Here is a 17662-nt window from a genome sequence, read left to right as displayed (position 1 = left end):
GTTAAGGGTACAGTTGAAGTCGGAAGTTTACATAAACTTAGGTTGGAGTCATTAAAACTTGTTTTTCAACCACTCCACATGTTTCTTGTTGACAAACTATAGTTTTGGCAAGTCGGTTAGGACATCTACTTTGTGCATGACACAAGTACTTATTTCAACAATTGTTTACAGAATTATTTCACTTGCAGTATAATTCACTGTATCACAAGTCCAATGGGTCAGAAGTTTACATACACTAAATTGACTGTGCCTTTAAACAGCTTGAAAAATTCCAGAAAATGATGTCATGGCTTTAGAAGCTTCTGATAGGCTAATTGAGATTATTTGAGTGAATTGGAGGTGTACCTGTGGATGTATTTCAAGGCCTACCTTCAAACTCAGTGCCTCTTTGCTTGACATTATGGGAAAATCAAAGAAATCAGCCAAGACCTCAGAAAAAACATTGTAAACCTCCAGAAGTCTGGTTCATCATTGTGAGCAATTTCCAAAGGCATGAAGGTACCACGTTCATCTGTACAAACAATAGTACGCAAGTATAAACACCATGGGACCACGCAGCCATCATACCGCTCAGGAAGGAGACGTGTTCTGTCTCCTAGATATGAACATACTTTGGAATGAAAAGTGCAAATAAATCCCACAACAACAGCAAAGGCCCTTGTGAAGATGCTGGAGGAAACAGGTTCAAAAGTATATCCACAGTAAAACGAGTCCTATATCAACATAACCTGAAAGGCCGCTCAGCAAGGAAGAAGCCACTGCTCCAAAACCGCCATAAAAAAGCCAGACTACGGTTTGCAACTACACATGGGGACAAAGATCGTACTTTTTGAAGAAATGTCCTCTGGTCTGATGAAACGAAAATAAAACTGTTGGCCATAATGACCATTGTTATGTTTGGAGGAAAAAGGGGTAGACTTGCAAGCCGAAGAACACCATTCCAACTGTGAAGCACAGGGGTGGCAGCATCATGTTGTGGGGGTGCTTTGCTGCAGGAGGGACTGGTGAACTTCAAAAAATTGATGGCATCATGAGGATGGAAAATTATGTGGATATTTTGAAGCAACAAGTTCATCAGTCAGGAAGTTAAAGCTTGGTCGCAAATGGGTCATCCAAATGGACAATGACCCCAAGCATACTTCCAAAGTTGTGGCAAAATGTCTTGGCAAAGTGGGTGGGGTTATATCCTTCCTGTTTGGCCCTGTCCGGGGGTGTCCTCGGATGGGGCCACAGTGACTCCTGACCCCTCCTGTCTCAGCCTCCAGTATTTATGCTGCAGCAGTTTGTGTCGGGGGGCTAGGGTCAATTTGTTATATCTGGAGTACTTCTCCTGTTCTATCCGGTGTCCTGTGTGAATTTAATTATGCTCTCTCTAATTCTCTCTTTCTTTCTCTCTCTCGGAGGACCTGAGCCCTAGGACCATGCCTCAAGACTACCTGACATGATGATTCCTTGCTGTCCCCAGTCCACCTGGCCGTGCTGCTGCTCCAGTTTCAACTGTTCTGTCTGTGATTAATTATTATTTGACCATGCTGGTCATTTATGAACATATGAACATCTTGGCCATGTTCTGTTATAATCTCCACCCAGCACAGCCAGAAGAGGACTGGCCACCCCACATAGCCTGGTTCCTCTCTAGGTTTCTTCCTAGGTTTTGGCCTTTCTAGGGAGTTTTTCCTAGCCACCGTGCTTCTACAACAGCATTGCTTGCTGTTTGGGGTTTTAGGGTTTCTGTACAGCACTTTGAGATATCAGCTGATGTACAAAGGGCTATATAAATTAATGTGATTTGATTAAGGACAACAAAGTCAAGGTATGGGAGTGGCTATCACAAAGTCCTGACCTCAATCCTATAGAACATTTGTGGGCAGAACTGAAAAAGCATGTGCGAGCAAGGAGGCCTACAAACCTGACTCAGTTACACCAGCTCTGTCAGGAGGAATGGGCCAAAATTCACCCAATTTATTGTGGGAAGCTTGTAGAAGGCTACCCGAAACGTTTGACCCAAGTTAAACAATTTAAAGGAAAATACTAATTGAGTGTATGTAAACTTCTGACCCACTGGGAATGTGATGAAGGAAATTAAAGCTGAAATAAATCATTCTCTCTACTATTATTCTGACATTTTACATTATTAAAATAACGTGGTGATCCTAACTGAATCAAGACAGGGAATTTTTACTAGGATTAAATGTCAGGAATTGTGAAAAACTGAGTTTAAATGTATTTGGCTATGGTGTATGTCAACTTCCGACTTAACTGTATATTCAAAACTTGCAATCTGTTTTTTTGTCCAGGAGTTGGCATAATCTGGGTCCTGTAACTCGACCCGAAAGCAGTGTTTATAAAGCAGTTACAAATTGAAATGCAGTTATGATCATTGTACGTATTAGCCTACATATAGTCTCATGTCATGATCAGAAAACACAACTTTCTTTGTGGTTTTCCTTTCACCAGATCATACTATCATTATTTCCAAAGAATATATGTCAATGAGATTTTGATAATCGACTGGTCAATGCACAGTGCAGTTACATGGGTCTGTTATTTGGTCTATCAACAAGTAGACTAACACCAATTGGAGTTGGCCAATCTGTGTGATGTGCAATTGATGTCTATTAGGGATGGGCTTGAGTACTCGATAAAAGGTTTATATTCTATTACTAATAATCAAATTCCTGTACACTAAATTTACAAAATGTAACTATACTGAACAAAAATATAAATGCAACATGTAAAGTGTTGGTCCCATCTTTCATGAGCTGAAATAACAGATCTCAAAGTTTCCGTACGCACAAAAAGCTCATTTCTCTCACATTTTGTGCACACATTTTTTTTTACATCCTTGTTTGTGAGCATTTTTCCTTTGCCAAGATAATCCATCCACCTGACAGGTGTGGCATATCAAGAAACTGATTAAACAGCATGAGGTGCACCTTGTGCTGGGGACAATAAAAGTCAGCTCTAAAATGTGCAGTTTTGTCACACAACACAATGCTACAGATGTCTCAAGTTTTGGCATGCTGACAGCAGGACTGTCCACCAGAGCTGTTGCCAGAGAATTTGATGTTCCTTTCCCTAAAATAAGCCGCCTCAACTTCGCTTTAGAGAATTTGGTATTACGTCCAACCAGCCTCACAACCGCAGACCACTTGTAACCAGGCCAGCCTAGGACCCCCCATCCGGCTTCTTCACCTAAGGGATTGTCTGATACCAGCCACCCAGAAAGCTGATGAAACTGAGGAGTATTTACATTTGTAATAAAGCCCATTTGTGGGGAAAAACCCATTCTGATTGGCAGGTCCTGGCTCCCCAGTGGGTGGGCCTGCCTCCCATTTTTGTTCAGTATATTTAGCAGGTTAAATGTATGCGCACTGCCACAATTTCAAACTCTGTTTATAGTTTGTGGTGTATCAAGTGCAGTGAAAATACATTATGTTTTGTTTTCAGAACAACCAGTAATTGGAACAACCAATAGCATACAGGATTTTTCCCCCTTCAAACTTGTTTAACTTAAAACTAATATGAAGTACTCAAAATCATTTATCAGAGTACTCGAACACAGACATTCTTTCAAATGCTATCCCTAATGTCTCTCTCAAACACTTTCTAGCTTTCCAAAGCACCTGCCACTCATTCATGTTAAATTTGGCAGAATAATCAATTACATTTACCCACTGACCCAAATTCAATTATTTTCTACTAGTATCTCCCCACGATGAGTAAACCAGATTGTCATTCTCTAACTAAGGGAAAATGTGGAAATATTGGTTCTCAGTACGAAACCTTAACCCCAAATCCTGGGTGGATTATTGCTGGGTAGACGGTGTGCCAGTCTGGTTCTGCTTTACTCTACTTTAATACAGGAGCTAACATTGTTTAGGATTGAACAGTCTGGTACCCAATATAGACGGACTATACCATTCACCTGAGATGGTCTCTCTTTAGAATACAAGTCTAATCATTTGGCAACACTAGAGGGATTGAGTCACTTTCCAAATTAGTCTGATTCAAACACATTTATAGTCAGGGGTTCACATTAGGTGAACCTTGTTTAAGGATTTTATTTAGCCTAGATTCAATCAGTTTGGTGAATGTAATACTTATTTGCAATGACAACTTGGCCATTACTAATTCATCAGTATTTCTGAAGTTCATTACCCCTCTTACCCAATAGCTTAAGTGTCCACAAAGCAAACAAGCACTAACTAGCACACAATGAAATAAATGGCACTGTATTGATGTTCCGAGTCTGGATCTATGGAATGTTCCACATAAACTGGCTAGAGTGGTGGCTGTCATTGGGGTACGATCAATTGTCTTTTTTTTTTAAAGCCACTGTCGGCTAATGAGAGCCATAGAAGCGAGGCTGCTTGGCACCCTGGTTCAGGTCAGACATCTGCCAAGCAAATATCCTGCTCCATACCCATTCACTAACCCCCATGTCTGGCTTGCTGAAGGCCAGATGAATTAAAATAGTTTTGCCAAGATTAACGTATTAGTCATATAACACCAAATAGAGTTTAAACAACAAAAACTCAATCTAATAATTTTCAGAGATTGGATTATGCATGGCTTTGTCAACACACACGATCTGAAGGGATTTTGGAAATGTATGTAAAATATTTATTTAATGTAAAAGTGATGAAGATACAGTATCAAGTCTGGTGATTTTTTTTTTAAAAAGCAGAAAAAAAAAGCTTCAAATAAAAAACAAGTAATTTACATTTGGAATGTTATGCTATCTACCTAAGATTTACTTGGAAAGTACATGGTAAAGTTGTAATTACATAAATACCTAAAGTATGTATTGTTTTTTTTAACCACCATTTGGTTTCAGATACCAACTAACAAATATCACCACAAATAAGTTTAGGAGAAACATTTGAAGATATCTTCAATAAAAATGTGCCACCCAGATGGCCTTAAATTGAGGCCTTTTCATTTTACTAAAAAGATTATGTAGACTAATACACACTGGTACAATTGAAATGATATAGAAAATGCCTAATATACAATGGAAAGTGCTGCCCTCTACTGTTCCACTGTACACAAACATCCTAAAACACCCAAAGGACTAACAGACAAATTACAAACTGCTGGCAAGTAGAAGAGGAAAGAGGAAAACAAATTAAAAATATGTGTTCAATAAATTATCATTGAAAGAGGCTTAGCCAAGGATGTGTGAGCAGATTTACATTGATATGTACTATTGGCAGACAGCGTCTCATCCTGTCAACAGGGAAGTGAAACAATAACCTGGCATTGGGCCATTGTCATGGCTTGTTTATGAATTGACACTCCAGTCACCAACAGATGTTACACTGCTCCTGATGGCTTGAAAATACTCACTTGTAGGCCAATCTAAAACTTGGAGGAAAGGACCTGCTTGGGGAAATAATGTCCTACCTCACTGACCAATCAGGACAAACATCATGAAAAAAAAAGACCTGTAACACCAACAAACAGATATATTGAGTTCAGATCATTATCAACATCACTAAAATAAACATGTAACAAAGAGAATTTGTGCTGTGTGTAATACTACACTTCAGCAACAGGGCGTCCCTCTTTCCATTTAAATCTCTTCTCTCCTGCAGTAGAGATTTACATTTTTTGGATAACCTTCCAAGTCCCTGAAATGCCCTATTTCCGTTATTCAAAACGCATTCATTCGTGTAGTGTGGAATTATGCAGGGGAAAGGAAGATGTTGAAGAGCACAGCGAACAAGAGGAAGACTACATAGCCGACTATGCAGAGCCAGAAACGCGGGTCCTTCAGGAGCTTCTGGTTGTAGGCGCTGAAGAACACGTAGCCAATGGTCATCCCAGCCACCCCTCCTCCGATGTGCGCCACAAACGAGACCTGAGGGAGACCAGGGTGGAGTCTCATTTCAGTCGCGTTTTCCCTTCAAACCAACAAAGACATGCTGTGCTGCAGCCTTACCCTCTGCCCTCTGCCCTCTCACTGTGCCCTCTGCCCTGTCACTGTGGTTAGTATGCAAAGGGTGGACAGCCAGTAAAACTAGCAGGACCAGTTTGAAAGCAGCCAGTGAATGTGAAACTGCACTTCTCACAAAGACCAAGAAAACAGGAAATAAATGCAAGATGAGAGAGGGGAAGCAGGTGATAGATTAGTAGTCTATAGGCCAGTCAGTTAGGCTGCTGGAAAGACAAACAGCTGCAACCCTTATCATGCTCTCAGCTTCTAAAGCAGAGAGAACAGAATCAAGGATCACACTCAGTTCTAGTGACAGGAATGGTTTGGGTGCAATAATTCAGGGGGAACAGACAGGTTGTGTGTGTGACACAGTGTGTGTAGAGGGCAATCTGGTTTAGATATTAGTCAGTCCTGTGTAACTGTAACCTGTATAATGCAGCTGGGTGGTACTGTTTTGTCTCTAGTTTTCTATTTGCATACACTGATAAAAGCCAGATCTATTCACAGTTATATTGGTCTAAGGGACTTCGCATAAGAGCCTCTCCAGCTGTGAACTAAAGACTGTTCTAAAAAAAAAGCATTGCTCTCTGCTGAAACAATACTTATCTGTTTGTGGGAAATATTTCAATGCCAAGCATTTTAAGAAGAGAAAGGGCATGCGAAAAAAAAAAAAAAAATGTCTTACCTTCAAGCCAACGTCGTGAGTTAGAAATCTTCTGTAAAGGGCGAATCCGACATCTGTCCCGACTTGAGAAAGAAAACATTGAACGTTTAGCTACTGAAATACAACCACAGAGGCGTGGGCGCTGCTGGAACAGTAAACCTTGAGGCACTGGTGGGCAAACAAGAAGAGTGGATCTGAGAAGAGACCTACCAATAATTACAATCACTCCAATACGAAACACTCCAAGGACAGGAATCATCTCTCTGAAGTTCTGTAGGCCAGGGTGTAACACAAGAGGAAGGAAAAAGGAAATAATGAGAGAGAGAAAAACAATCTGCTAAAATAGTAGAATCAGCAGTTAGCCAGAACTCACCACAACAGCATTCATGAAGTATCCCCCTATGAGGGCATATACCCCCCCAGAGGCCCCTACCAGAGCACTGAGAGGATCAAATATGGAGCTGGCCAGGGAGCCTGAAGAAAACATGCATGAGAAGGTCATCTATAGCATTACAGACATTTCAGCTATGAAACCCAAACAGGAAAACTAACTTTTGAGAAGCGAAAGAATTTCAGACTTAAGTGTGAAACGTGAATACCATCTACACAGCTCTGTGGCTGTGAGTTGCTAGCATTGTGCAGTCATGATCAGGAAAAATCCGGAGGTGGTATGTAAACAAGCAAGCTAATATTAACTAAGGCAACCTGTCGCGCACATTGTGTTGGTTAACCAATCTAATGCTATACTATTCATGTCACTAACCAAAACAGAGTCAACTTAAAAAGCAACTTTATTCAGTCATAACAAACCTTTGAAGACAACTGTGTCTAATTGACTGTACGTCAATGGAAAAGGTGGGTGTATGTGGATGCCCACCTGCTAGGACGCCTGCCATGTAGACCATGCCCACTTCAAAGCCTTTGTGGACCAGCTCCAGCGGGATGCCCAGCAGTAGCTGCATCACCAGGTTGCCCAGGATGTGCTCCACGCTGTGGGGGAGGATGACAGAGGGGAGATGGAGACATGGGAGTTGGGACTTGGGAGTACTTTGGTGGCGCCAGGAATTTTTCACTGGGGTAGCTTGGTCATTGCAAAGGGGTTCTTGCAATCTATGAAGTACGCACGCACACACTAGCTAAAATCCAAGCTAGTTAGATACTATTTCGACAATAGTAGCCTCTTTGCCCCAGGATACTTGTACACTGGGGCCAGTGTCAGAGAAGTTCATAAATCATTGAAGCCACAGAAATTATATCAGAAGCATTAGTGTCAGCTGGTAAACTTGCCAACCAAAGTGAAAACAACTGTGCATTCTAGCATTCAATATTTTCAAGCTAGTAGTAGCTAATAGCCTCAAGGCGGATTTCCACTATCAGCGTTAAATCAGATAGCCACGCTAGCGTCGCCCTCATGTGGCTGCTAGAAAAACTAGAAAGCAAGCATCAACAGCCAATCCAGCAGGGGCTAGAAGCTATAGTCAGCTTTTATTGGTCGAAATTGACGCGAAATCGTGGAGTATATGGATAAAGTTCAGCTTTCCACAACTTTGGTCCCGTCCTGTTCCCATGTTTGCAAGCAAAGTACATTTCAACACATCCTAAAAATATTATTTTACCTGAGAAGATACTCAAATTATTTCTGGTAAAAACTCCTTATGGGGTAAATTCCACAGCATAATTTAGCCCACTGGCAAGCTAACTAGCTAACATATTCAACTCAAGGGCAACGATTTTGAATGGACATCAAGCTAATGTCGTCAAATTCATGAAAATGGGGTCCTTTTAAGTTGCTAAATTATATTAGTAGATTTACTGTATTAACCTTTACCCAATGCCTTTTATAAAGGTTTCCAAATATGAGAAAAAATGCAATCCAAAACCTTAATTAAAAGGCATCAGGTTGAAGTAAATTAAGCCATGAATAAGAATATAATTGTACATATCTTAAATTACCACATTTTCATGAATTTGATCAAATAAGCTTGAAGCCCATTCAAATACAGTACAGGTCATGCACCAGAAGTACAGTGGCTTGCGAAAGGATTCACCCCCTTTGCAATTTGTCTATTTTATTGCCTTATAACATGGAATTAAAATTGATTTCTTGGGGGTTTGTATCATTGTATCTCCTAATATAATTTAGCAACTTACCTTCAGAAGTCACATAATTAGTTGACCCAGAAAATATTAAAAACTATCGGCCTATATCGAATCTTCCATTCTTCTCAACAAAAAAAAATGAAAAAGCTGTTGCACTGCAACTTACTGCCTTCCTGAAGACAAACAATGTATACAAAATGCTTCAGTCTGGTTTTAGACCCCCTCATAGCACTGAGACTGCACTTGTGAAGGTGGTAAATTATTTTTTAATGGCGTCAGACCGAGGCTCTGCATCTGTCCTCGTGCTCCAAGACCTCAGTGCTGCTTTTGATACCATCGATCACCACATTCTTTTGGAGAGATTGGAAATCCAAATTGGTCTACACGGACAAGTTCTGGCCTGGTTGAGATCTTTTCTGTGGGAAAGATATCAGTTTGTCTCTGTGGATGGTTTGTCCTCCGACAAATCAACTGTAAATTTCGGTGTTCCTCAAGGCTCCGTTTTAGGACCACTATTGTTTTCACTATATATTTTACCTCTTGGTGATGTCATTCAGAAAAATAATTTTAACTTACACTGCAATGCGGATAACACACAGCTGTGCATTTCGATGAAACATGGTGAAGCCCCAAAATTGTCCTCCCTGGAAGCCTGTGTTTCAGACATAAGGAAGTGGATGGCTGCAAATGTTCTACTTTTAAACTCAGACAAAACAGAAATGCTTGTTCTAGGTCCCAAGAAAGAAAGTTCTTCTGTTGAATCTGACAATTAAGCTTGATGGTTGTACAGTCATCTCAAATAAAACTGTGAAGGACCTCCGAGTTACTCTGGACCGTGATCTCTCTTTTGATGAACATATCAAGACTGTTTCAAGGACAGCTTTTTTCCATCTACGTAACATTGCAAAAATCAGAAACTTTCGGTCCAAAAACGATGCAGAAAAATGTATCCAGGCTTTTGTCACTTCTAGGTTAGACTACTGCAATGCTCTACTTTCCGGCGACCTGGATAAAGCACTAAATAATCTTCAGTTAGTGCTAAACACGGCTGCTAGAATCTTGACTAGAACCAAAAAAATCATATTACTCCAGTGCTAGCCTCTCTACACTGGCTTCCTGTTAAGGCAAGGGCTGATTACAAGGTTTTACTGCTAACCTACAAAGCATTACATGGGCTTTCTCCTACCTATCTTTTTGATTTGACCCTGCCGTACCTACATGTAAGCTACGGTCACAAGATGCAGGCCTCCTTACTGTCCCTAGAATTCCTAAGCAAACAGCTGGAGGCAGGGCTTTCTCCTATAGAGCTCCGTTTTTATGGAATGGTCTGCCTACCCATGTGAGAGACACAGACGCGGTCTCAACCTTTAAGTCTTTATTGAAGACTCATCTCCTCAGTAGGTATTATGATTGAGTGTAGTCTGGCCCAGGAGTGTGAATGTGAACGGAAAGGCACTGGAGCAAGGAACCGCCCTTGCTGTCTCTGTCTGGCCGGTTACCCTCTCTTCACTGGGATTCTCTGCCTCTAAACCTATTACAGGGGATGAGTCACTGGCTTACTGGTGCTCTTCCATGGAGGGGTGTGTCACTTGAGTGGGTTGAGTCACTGACGTGATCCTCCTATCCGGGTTGGCGCCCCCTCCCCCCTTGGGTTGTGCCGTGGCGAAGATCTTTGTGGCGAAGATCTTTATACTCAGCCTGGTCTCAGGATGGTAAGTTGGTGGTTGAAGATATCCCTCTAGTGGTGTGGGGGCTGTGCTTTGGCAAAGTGGGTGGGGTTATATCCTGCCTGTTTGGCCCTGTCCGCGGATATCGTCGGACGGGGTCACAGTGTCCCTCGACACCTCCTGTCTCAGCATCCAATATTTATGCTGCAGTAGTTTGTGTTGGGGGGGCTAGGGTCAGTCTGTTATATTTGGAGTATTTCTCCTTTCTTATTCGGTGTCCTGGGTGAATTTAAGTATGCTCTCTCTAATTATCTCTCTCTCGGAGGACCTGAGCCCTAGGACCATGCCTCAGGACTACCTGGCCTGATGACTCTTTGCTGTCCCCAGTCCACCTGGTCGTGCTGCTGCTCCAGTTTCAACTGTCCTGCCTTCGGCTATGGAACCCTGACCTGTTCACCGGACGTGCTACTTGTCCCAGACCTGCTGTTTTCAACTCTCTAGAGACAGCAGGAGCGGTAGAGATACTCTGAATGATGAAAAGGCAATTGACATTTACTCCTGAGGTGCTGACCTGTTGCACCCTTGACAACCACTGTGATTATTATTATTTGACCCTGCTGGTCATCTATGAACATTTGAACATCTTGGCCATGTTCTGTTTTAATCTCCACCTGGCACAGCCAGAAGAGGACTGGCCACCCCTCATAGCCTGGTTCCTCTCTAGGATTCTTCCTAGGTTCTAGCCTTTCTAGGGAGTTTTTCCTAGCCACCGTGCTTCTTCACCTGCATTGCTTGCAGTTTGGGATTTTAGGCTGGGTTTCTGTGCAGCACTTTGTGACATCAGCTAATGTAAGAAGGGCTTTATAAATCAATTTGATTGACTAAAAAGTTTGGCCAATGGAGAATCTCCAGTGGGCTTGGGCATCTGTGTGAGGTGAGGTGACCCTTACCCAGCGTGGACAAACATGTAGGAGACAAAGCGCCACGCCTCCTCCCGCCGGTCAGACTTGTAGGAGAGAGGGCTGTTCCAGATGCCCTCGCCCAGGGTGACCCACTGCTTCTGGGGCTTCCACACCGCATAGTAGATAAACACTGCTAACTGTCCAGACAGACACAGGGTAGATCAGTGACTAGTTACATAATGACAGGAGGGGTCCTGAAAGGCTAAAACAGTTGCTTTAAAAATGTAGCCATTCGTCAGCCTTTCATAAAGGGTTTGCAGTATGGGCAGAGCAGACCATTACAGCAGCATACAAACATGTTTCAAACTGATAAAACACAATGGAAACAAGGCACATTTTTCCACTCACTTCACCTTTAACATAAAAACCCACATCTCAAGGATTCTGCCATAACAAGCTCACCATACTACTACAATATCAGTGAAATGTCATGGACAAAGTGTACAGTTGTGTATGATTACAGTTTTTTTCGATTGCTAAACGACAGTGGACACAACTGGAGTCACATGTGCAAAACTCTAACTACAGTCTGCACAGCAGCAGTTCACGTGGACCAAACTCTAGTTCGTTTTTCATTGCTTGAACACAGTTTTCAAAACTCTACACACTTATCCCATGACTTTAACCACAACCTGCACAACACTGTGGATTTACAGCACTTTGTTCAAATGCTAACACACTGCTGTCAAAACTGTGAACCACACATTCAAAACGGAATAGATTTCAGCCTTGTGCCTTTCAAACACTGCTGATTGCAATTTCAGCTGAAAGGCTAAGCAGGTGTCTTGTTTTAGACTTGTTAGTGAACACACACATATTACAGTATATATAGGTAGAGCTCAGAAAGACTCATTTTGGAAATGGAACAAGGAAGATGGGTGCGTGGAGGAAGACAAAGAGCTGTTATTTCAGATGAAATAAGGGCTACACTTATAGACCATGTCGTGAACCATGGTCTCTCATTGAGAGAGGCAGGGTTGAGGGTGCAACCCAATCTGCAAAGATCCACAGTGGCATCTGTAATGCGAATTTTCCATCATGCAAACAGTTGAGAGTTACATCCTTACAGTAAATGAAAACATTACAGGAATCTATTTTGTATTGCAATTATAGAATATTTACACAGATATATATTACAGTAAGTTTGACCCGAAAATGTATTTTTACAACAGGACCCAAAGGCTGCCCCCAACAGGGGGAAGAGGAAAAATATTTTCAGATGCGCAGGAAAATGCTATTGTTGACATGGTTGTTGTCGACAATGCAATAAAACTGCGGGAGATTCAAGATAGAGTGCTGGCTGATAATGATATATTTGAAAATGTTAATTCTGTCAGCACAACAACTATTGCTCGAGTCCTAAAGAAACACCAAGTTACAATGAAACAGTTATACACTGTACCGTTCGAGAGAAACAGTGAACGGGTAAAAGAGCAAAGATACCAATATGTCCAGGTAAGACGACTGAGGTTACGTACACAGCTATACAAAATATTTACAGTAAAAAAAAACACTAGCATTTCTACAGTAAAACTGTGCACTTACTGTTTTACAGAGAGTAATGGAGGTGGAAGCACTGGAAAGACCACATTCATTTGTATTTATCGATGAAGCTGGATTTAACCTTGCCAAAACACAGCGCAGAGGAAGGAATGTTATAGGTCAAAGGGCCACTGTGGAGGTTCCAGGCCAAAGGGGGGGAAATATCACCATGTGTGCTGCAATGGCCAATGATGGTTTGCTTCTCAACACACCACTCATTGGCCCATACAACACAGAAAGGCTTATAGCTTTCCTAGAACAGCTCTATGCTCAGCTAGTGCCAGCAGAACAGGGGGAGCCAGTAAGAAACCCCCAAGTTTTTGTCATAGTTTGCGATAACGTTGCTTTTCACCACTCTGCAGCTGTCACAGATTGGTTTGCAGCACATCACAGATGTATGGTTTTGTACCTGCCTGCATATTCACCCTTCCTCAACCCAATAGAGGAGTTTTTCTCTGCCTGGAGGTGGAAAGTGTTTGGTCACCACCCACATGACCAAATGTCTCTTTTGGAAGCCATGCGTGCCGGATGTGAGGACACGAGTCCAGAGGACTGCCAGGGATGGATAAGGCACTCCAGAAGGTTCTTCCCCAGGTGCATGGCAAGAGAAAACATTAGATGTGATGTTGAAGAAAACCTGTGGCCTGATTGATGCTAGAGAGAGGCAGGATTAGCCCCTCAATTATTTGTTTGAATTACAGTATGTACTTTTAGTTTCTACCTTTTTTTTCTCATTACTGTAATTTCGTAAATTATTGAAGCAAACTGCTAATTTTCATTTACCTTAAATAATTGTTATGTTCTAAAAAAAATTATAAATCATGTGAAAGAATGTCACTCTTTTCTTTGAAGAAAATAGTACTTTGTATGAAGTCACTGAAATTGTTCAAACTGTAATGATGAAAAGTTTGTATTTTCTGTATTGGTGTTTGATGCTAGTGTTTTTACTCTCAGTGTGTTCTGAGTGACAGTGTGTGTTATCTCAGTGAGGGTTGTGCATAGTGTTTGGCTGCACTGAGCGTGTTTTGAGCCATGTGTTAAGAGTTGTGTTGCTTGGAATGAGTTTTGCAGGTGATGTGAACTGTTTAGCTCAGGTGACTGTTGGTAGTGCAGACTGTAGTTAGAGTTTTGCACATGTGACTCCAGTTGTGCCCACTGTCGTTTAGCAATCAAAAAAAACTGTAAAAACACATTCCTTAAACCCTGGTCCCAATGTCAATTGTGCTCACTCTATTTTCATTGAGCCAACGCATAGGTCTATGGAGTGCTCTAAGAACCTTGGATGAATTCAGACATTGAGATGGAGAAGCTGGCCGAGACCTCCCACAGCAGAAGGAGAGAGAGGAATGTCAGGTACAAGAGCTCTACAGTTCAGACCGTAGCCGCATCCAAACTCAGTGTTTGAATACACAAATACCAATGTTGAGCCATTTTAATAGAGCTCGCCAGCTTGTAGTCCTAAAAAAACAGAAATCTGTTACCTCTGGTTTGTTCAGCCATTCCTATGGGGAAAATTAATGGGGAAAGAATAGGGTTTTGGACATAAACATCGAAAATAAGGTCGGAGGTTAACACAGGCTTAGGAGAGTTTATACTTTTTGTTCTAATGAGATATCAGTCAGTTAACATGACCTTTATTACTTATAAAGCCTTTGTGCTTTATAGGCTTCAAAATTCAGACAAAAGTGGCGTTAGCGGATAAAGATTATCTCATAGAGCAAAACGTATAAGATCTCCTAAGCCTGTGTTTACCCAGACCTTATTTTCAGCATTTATTTTAAAATGAACCATGGTGGAGGTACAATATCAGCTGCACCTCTCTCTTTAAATACTACGTCCAGAGCATTTCCTAAAATTGAAAATTCACCCAGGTATAACACAATCATCATAACGTATGCAGATGCATTAGAGACTACTTGTTGTCAGTGCTGTGCTGCCATTAGTATGATGCGTATCAACCCTCACCTCTCCGATGCTGATGAGGATGATGAAGATGGGAGGGGGGCAGCAGTTGGCTCGCTCCAGGTACTGTTCGTGGAGTTCTTCCGGAAGCATCCACTTGGAGATGGAGCGATGGAACCTCTCACAGCATCCAACCTTCCTATTCCCGTCATCATCACCTCCCGTATCCCCCATCCGTCTCCCATCTCGGTCAACAGGGTCTACGGCGAGGGGGTCCTGCTCTTCAATGTCTCTGTCCATCACTCCTCAGATTGTAGCCTAGACAAATAAAGTGGATGAATCAAATGAATTGACAGGAAGAACATGCTACATTTCTCCATTTTAGATCATGCATTCCCTATGAAAGTATGTCAATGTCTTTTTAGTATGTGTCGATAGACATACAATGAGGGCTGGTTTCCTAGACACTGATTAGATTTTACTTAATCGGTGTCTGGAAAACTACACCATAGGCGGAGGATTTATTTGGACTAAAACCATAAAGGTCAGGGTTTCGCCTTTCAAAGGAACCGTAATTGATTTGTTAGAGTGTATGTTGTGTTAAATGGGTTGGGTTTACGTCAGATTAACAAAACTAAGGGTGAGATATTGGCTTCTGAATTACGGGTTGAGTAGATAAAAGGGTTAACGACACATTAGTGAGGTATTTGATACTGTGATAAACATGTAAAGTTCGGCTTTGATGTGTAAAATTGTTGTCTCTGGGGACAATTAGAGCAGTTACGCAACACAGAGCGGATGCTTTCGGGGGCCAGAAAACTTACCGCATGAATCCCAAACAGATATAGAATTTGGCAAAAACAATTTGAAACCTTGATTACATTGAGATACAATCACATATGCATCTATATGTGTGGGAATACTTGGGTTTTCCCCAAAAAAAGGTTTTACTAATATATATGTTTATTTTCTCCGAAAACTTAAGCGGGGAAATAAATTCGGACGGCTCATTAGGTAACCCTGGCCAAACACATCAATGGCTGATATATTGGGCTACTTTGGAGTCTGCCACTGTAGGGTCAATATGAATGAAATAAATAGAAGCGCGGGCAATACACGTGAATTTCCCTAAACCCCTTTTCGATTACCTGGATTTTTTTCAGTTTACCTATATATGAACCATGAGCCTATGTAAACTTAACCCACACACACTCATGTCCCATTCAGTACAGAAGTTGGTCTGCACATTTTCCATAATAACAGCGGCTTTACTCTGTAGGCCTATATAGAATGCAATGGTATTTATAAAGTTTAGAAGTAACTTACGTACGGACTGAAAGCGCTGCCGTGAAAAATTATTCAACTCAACGTTTCCACTAGCATCTTAAAATACATAAATTGTGGAAGTTCTCAAATACTTTTGTTTTTATATTTTCACGCAATTCTAAAACAGTCCGGACATTCCAAGGCGTGTAAAATCCTCACAACTGCACATTTGGGAAAATGACGGTCTATTCTGATAAATGACTTGAGATAATTATAGACCTGGCTTAGCTTTTCCTGCAGCGGAACTTCCTTTTTCCAAGCAAACCTCTGAAGCGGCACTACTTGAAAAGCAAATCTAAAAAATTGAATGTAGCGCAAACTTGGCAGGCATTTTGCAACAACTTACCTGCGCTTCCGGTAACACCTGATATAGGTGATGTCGTCATGGGCTTTGGCTGGAGGTCCCCATTTATATATATATATATATATATATATATATAAAATACCCTTATTTAACTAGGCATTTTACCTGCATAATGTCCATCAACAACTGGTCATAAAAATAGTGATATGCATCGTTGTTTCGTGAACCACAGACAATCAACGACTCTGGTGTCAACATATTTCAATTATTCCGAAGGAAAAGACTGCTGTACTGCCAAGCATCCCATTTCTGCACAATACGAGTTGTACCAGTAGAGGGTGTAAGAGACCATTACAAAAGAATACCCATAATAATGACTCGCCTCAAAAAACACGTTTTACATGTACTGAATTTATTGGTCTGCTTGTTGATTTTCACATATACAACAATCCTCTCAGATCTTCATAAGTGCCCATGGGGGGGAAGTAGTGTTAAATTAGACATTGTTACAAGAGTTAACTAGTCATTCAGAAAGAATTCAGACCTAGACTTTTTCCACTGTTACATACAATTTAATCAAATTGATTAAATTGCCCCCCCCCAGCTACACACAATAATAATAATGTAATAGTAATGACAAAGAAAATAAACAGGTAAAATCACATTTACATAAGTATTCAAACCATTTACTTAGTACTTTGTTGAAGCACCTTTGGCAGTGATTATAGCCTCAAGTCTTCTTGGGATGACATTACAAGCTTGGCACACCTATAATTGGGGAATCTCTCATTCTTCTCAAGCGCTGTAAGGTTGGATGGTGAGCTGCACAGCGATTTTCTGGTCTCTCCAGCCATGTTCGATCGGGTTCAAGTCCGGGCTCTGGCTGGGCCACTCAAGGACATTCAGAGACTTGTCCTGAAGTCACTCCTGCATTGTCTTGGCTGTGTGCTTAGGGTCATTGTCCTGTTGGAAGGCGAACCTTCACCCCAGTCTGAGGTCCTGAGCACACTGGAGCAGGTTTTCAATCAAGGAACTTCATTAAGGGAGCCGTCCCCTCGATCCAGACAGGTCTCCCATTCGCTGAAAAACATCCCCACAGCATGATGCTGCCACAACCATGCTTCAAAAATGCAAATGTCATCCATTTCAGAATAAGGCTGCAAAGTAACGAAATGTGGGAAAAGGGGTCTGAATTATTTACGGAATGCACTATAACAGTCTTAAATTTACTGAATTCAAGGGGGTTATGCAACC

The 17662-nt window shown here is 41.5% G+C and overlaps 1 protein-coding gene across 4 annotated transcripts; it reads right to left on the bottom strand.

Moving 5' to 3' along the window:
• Positions 1-4603: 4603 nt before the first annotated feature.
• Positions 4604-16642, bottom strand: rhbdl2 (rhomboid, veinlet-like 2 (Drosophila)). 4 transcript variants are annotated; one of them, XM_021595363.3, is made up of 8 exons: positions 16451-16642; positions 14842-15096; positions 11323-11471; positions 7483-7595; positions 6979-7079; positions 6816-6876; positions 6627-6688; positions 4604-5866 (listed from the first exon to the last, which is right to left on the bottom strand). In XM_021595363.3, the coding sequence occupies exons 2-8, from the start codon at positions 15076-15078 to the stop codon at positions 5690-5692; spliced, it is 900 nt and encodes a 299-aa protein (XP_021451038.1). In that variant the 5' UTR covers positions 15079-15096; positions 16451-16642; the 3' UTR covers positions 4604-5689. The 4 variants fall into 4 exon arrangements, with proteins under 4 accessions (XP_021451038.1, XP_021451021.1, XP_021451027.1 ...); XM_021595346.3 differs by having other exon boundaries at positions 16324-16470; XM_021595352.3 differs by having other exon boundaries at positions 16105-16463.
• Positions 16643-17662: the final 1020 nt, after the last annotated feature.

This window comes from Oncorhynchus mykiss, chromosome 3, assembly GCF_057628025.1.
Source record: "Oncorhynchus mykiss isolate SJ-2025 chromosome 3, ASM5762802v1, whole genome shotgun sequence".
Taxonomy (NCBI): domain Eukaryota; kingdom Metazoa; phylum Chordata; class Actinopteri; order Salmoniformes; family Salmonidae; genus Oncorhynchus; species Oncorhynchus mykiss.
Note: the sequence above shows the minus strand (reverse complement) of the source record. Positions and strands in the feature narration are given on the sequence as shown.

Excerpts from the sequence above, each read along its gene's own strand:
- rhbdl2 (XM_021595363.3), bottom strand. The coding sequence starts at position 15,078 with ATGGACAGAGACATTGAAGAGCAGGACCCCCTCGCCGTAGACCCTGTT. Across the intron at positions 11,472-14,841 it reads TCCTCATCAGCATCGGAGAG|TTAGCAGTGTTTATCTACTA; the intron begins GTGAGGGTTGAT and ends CTGTCTGGACAG. Across the intron at positions 6,877-6,978 it reads ACTTCATGAATGCTGTTGTG|AACTTCAGAGAGATGATTCC; the intron begins GTGAGTTCTGGC and ends CCTGGCCTACAG.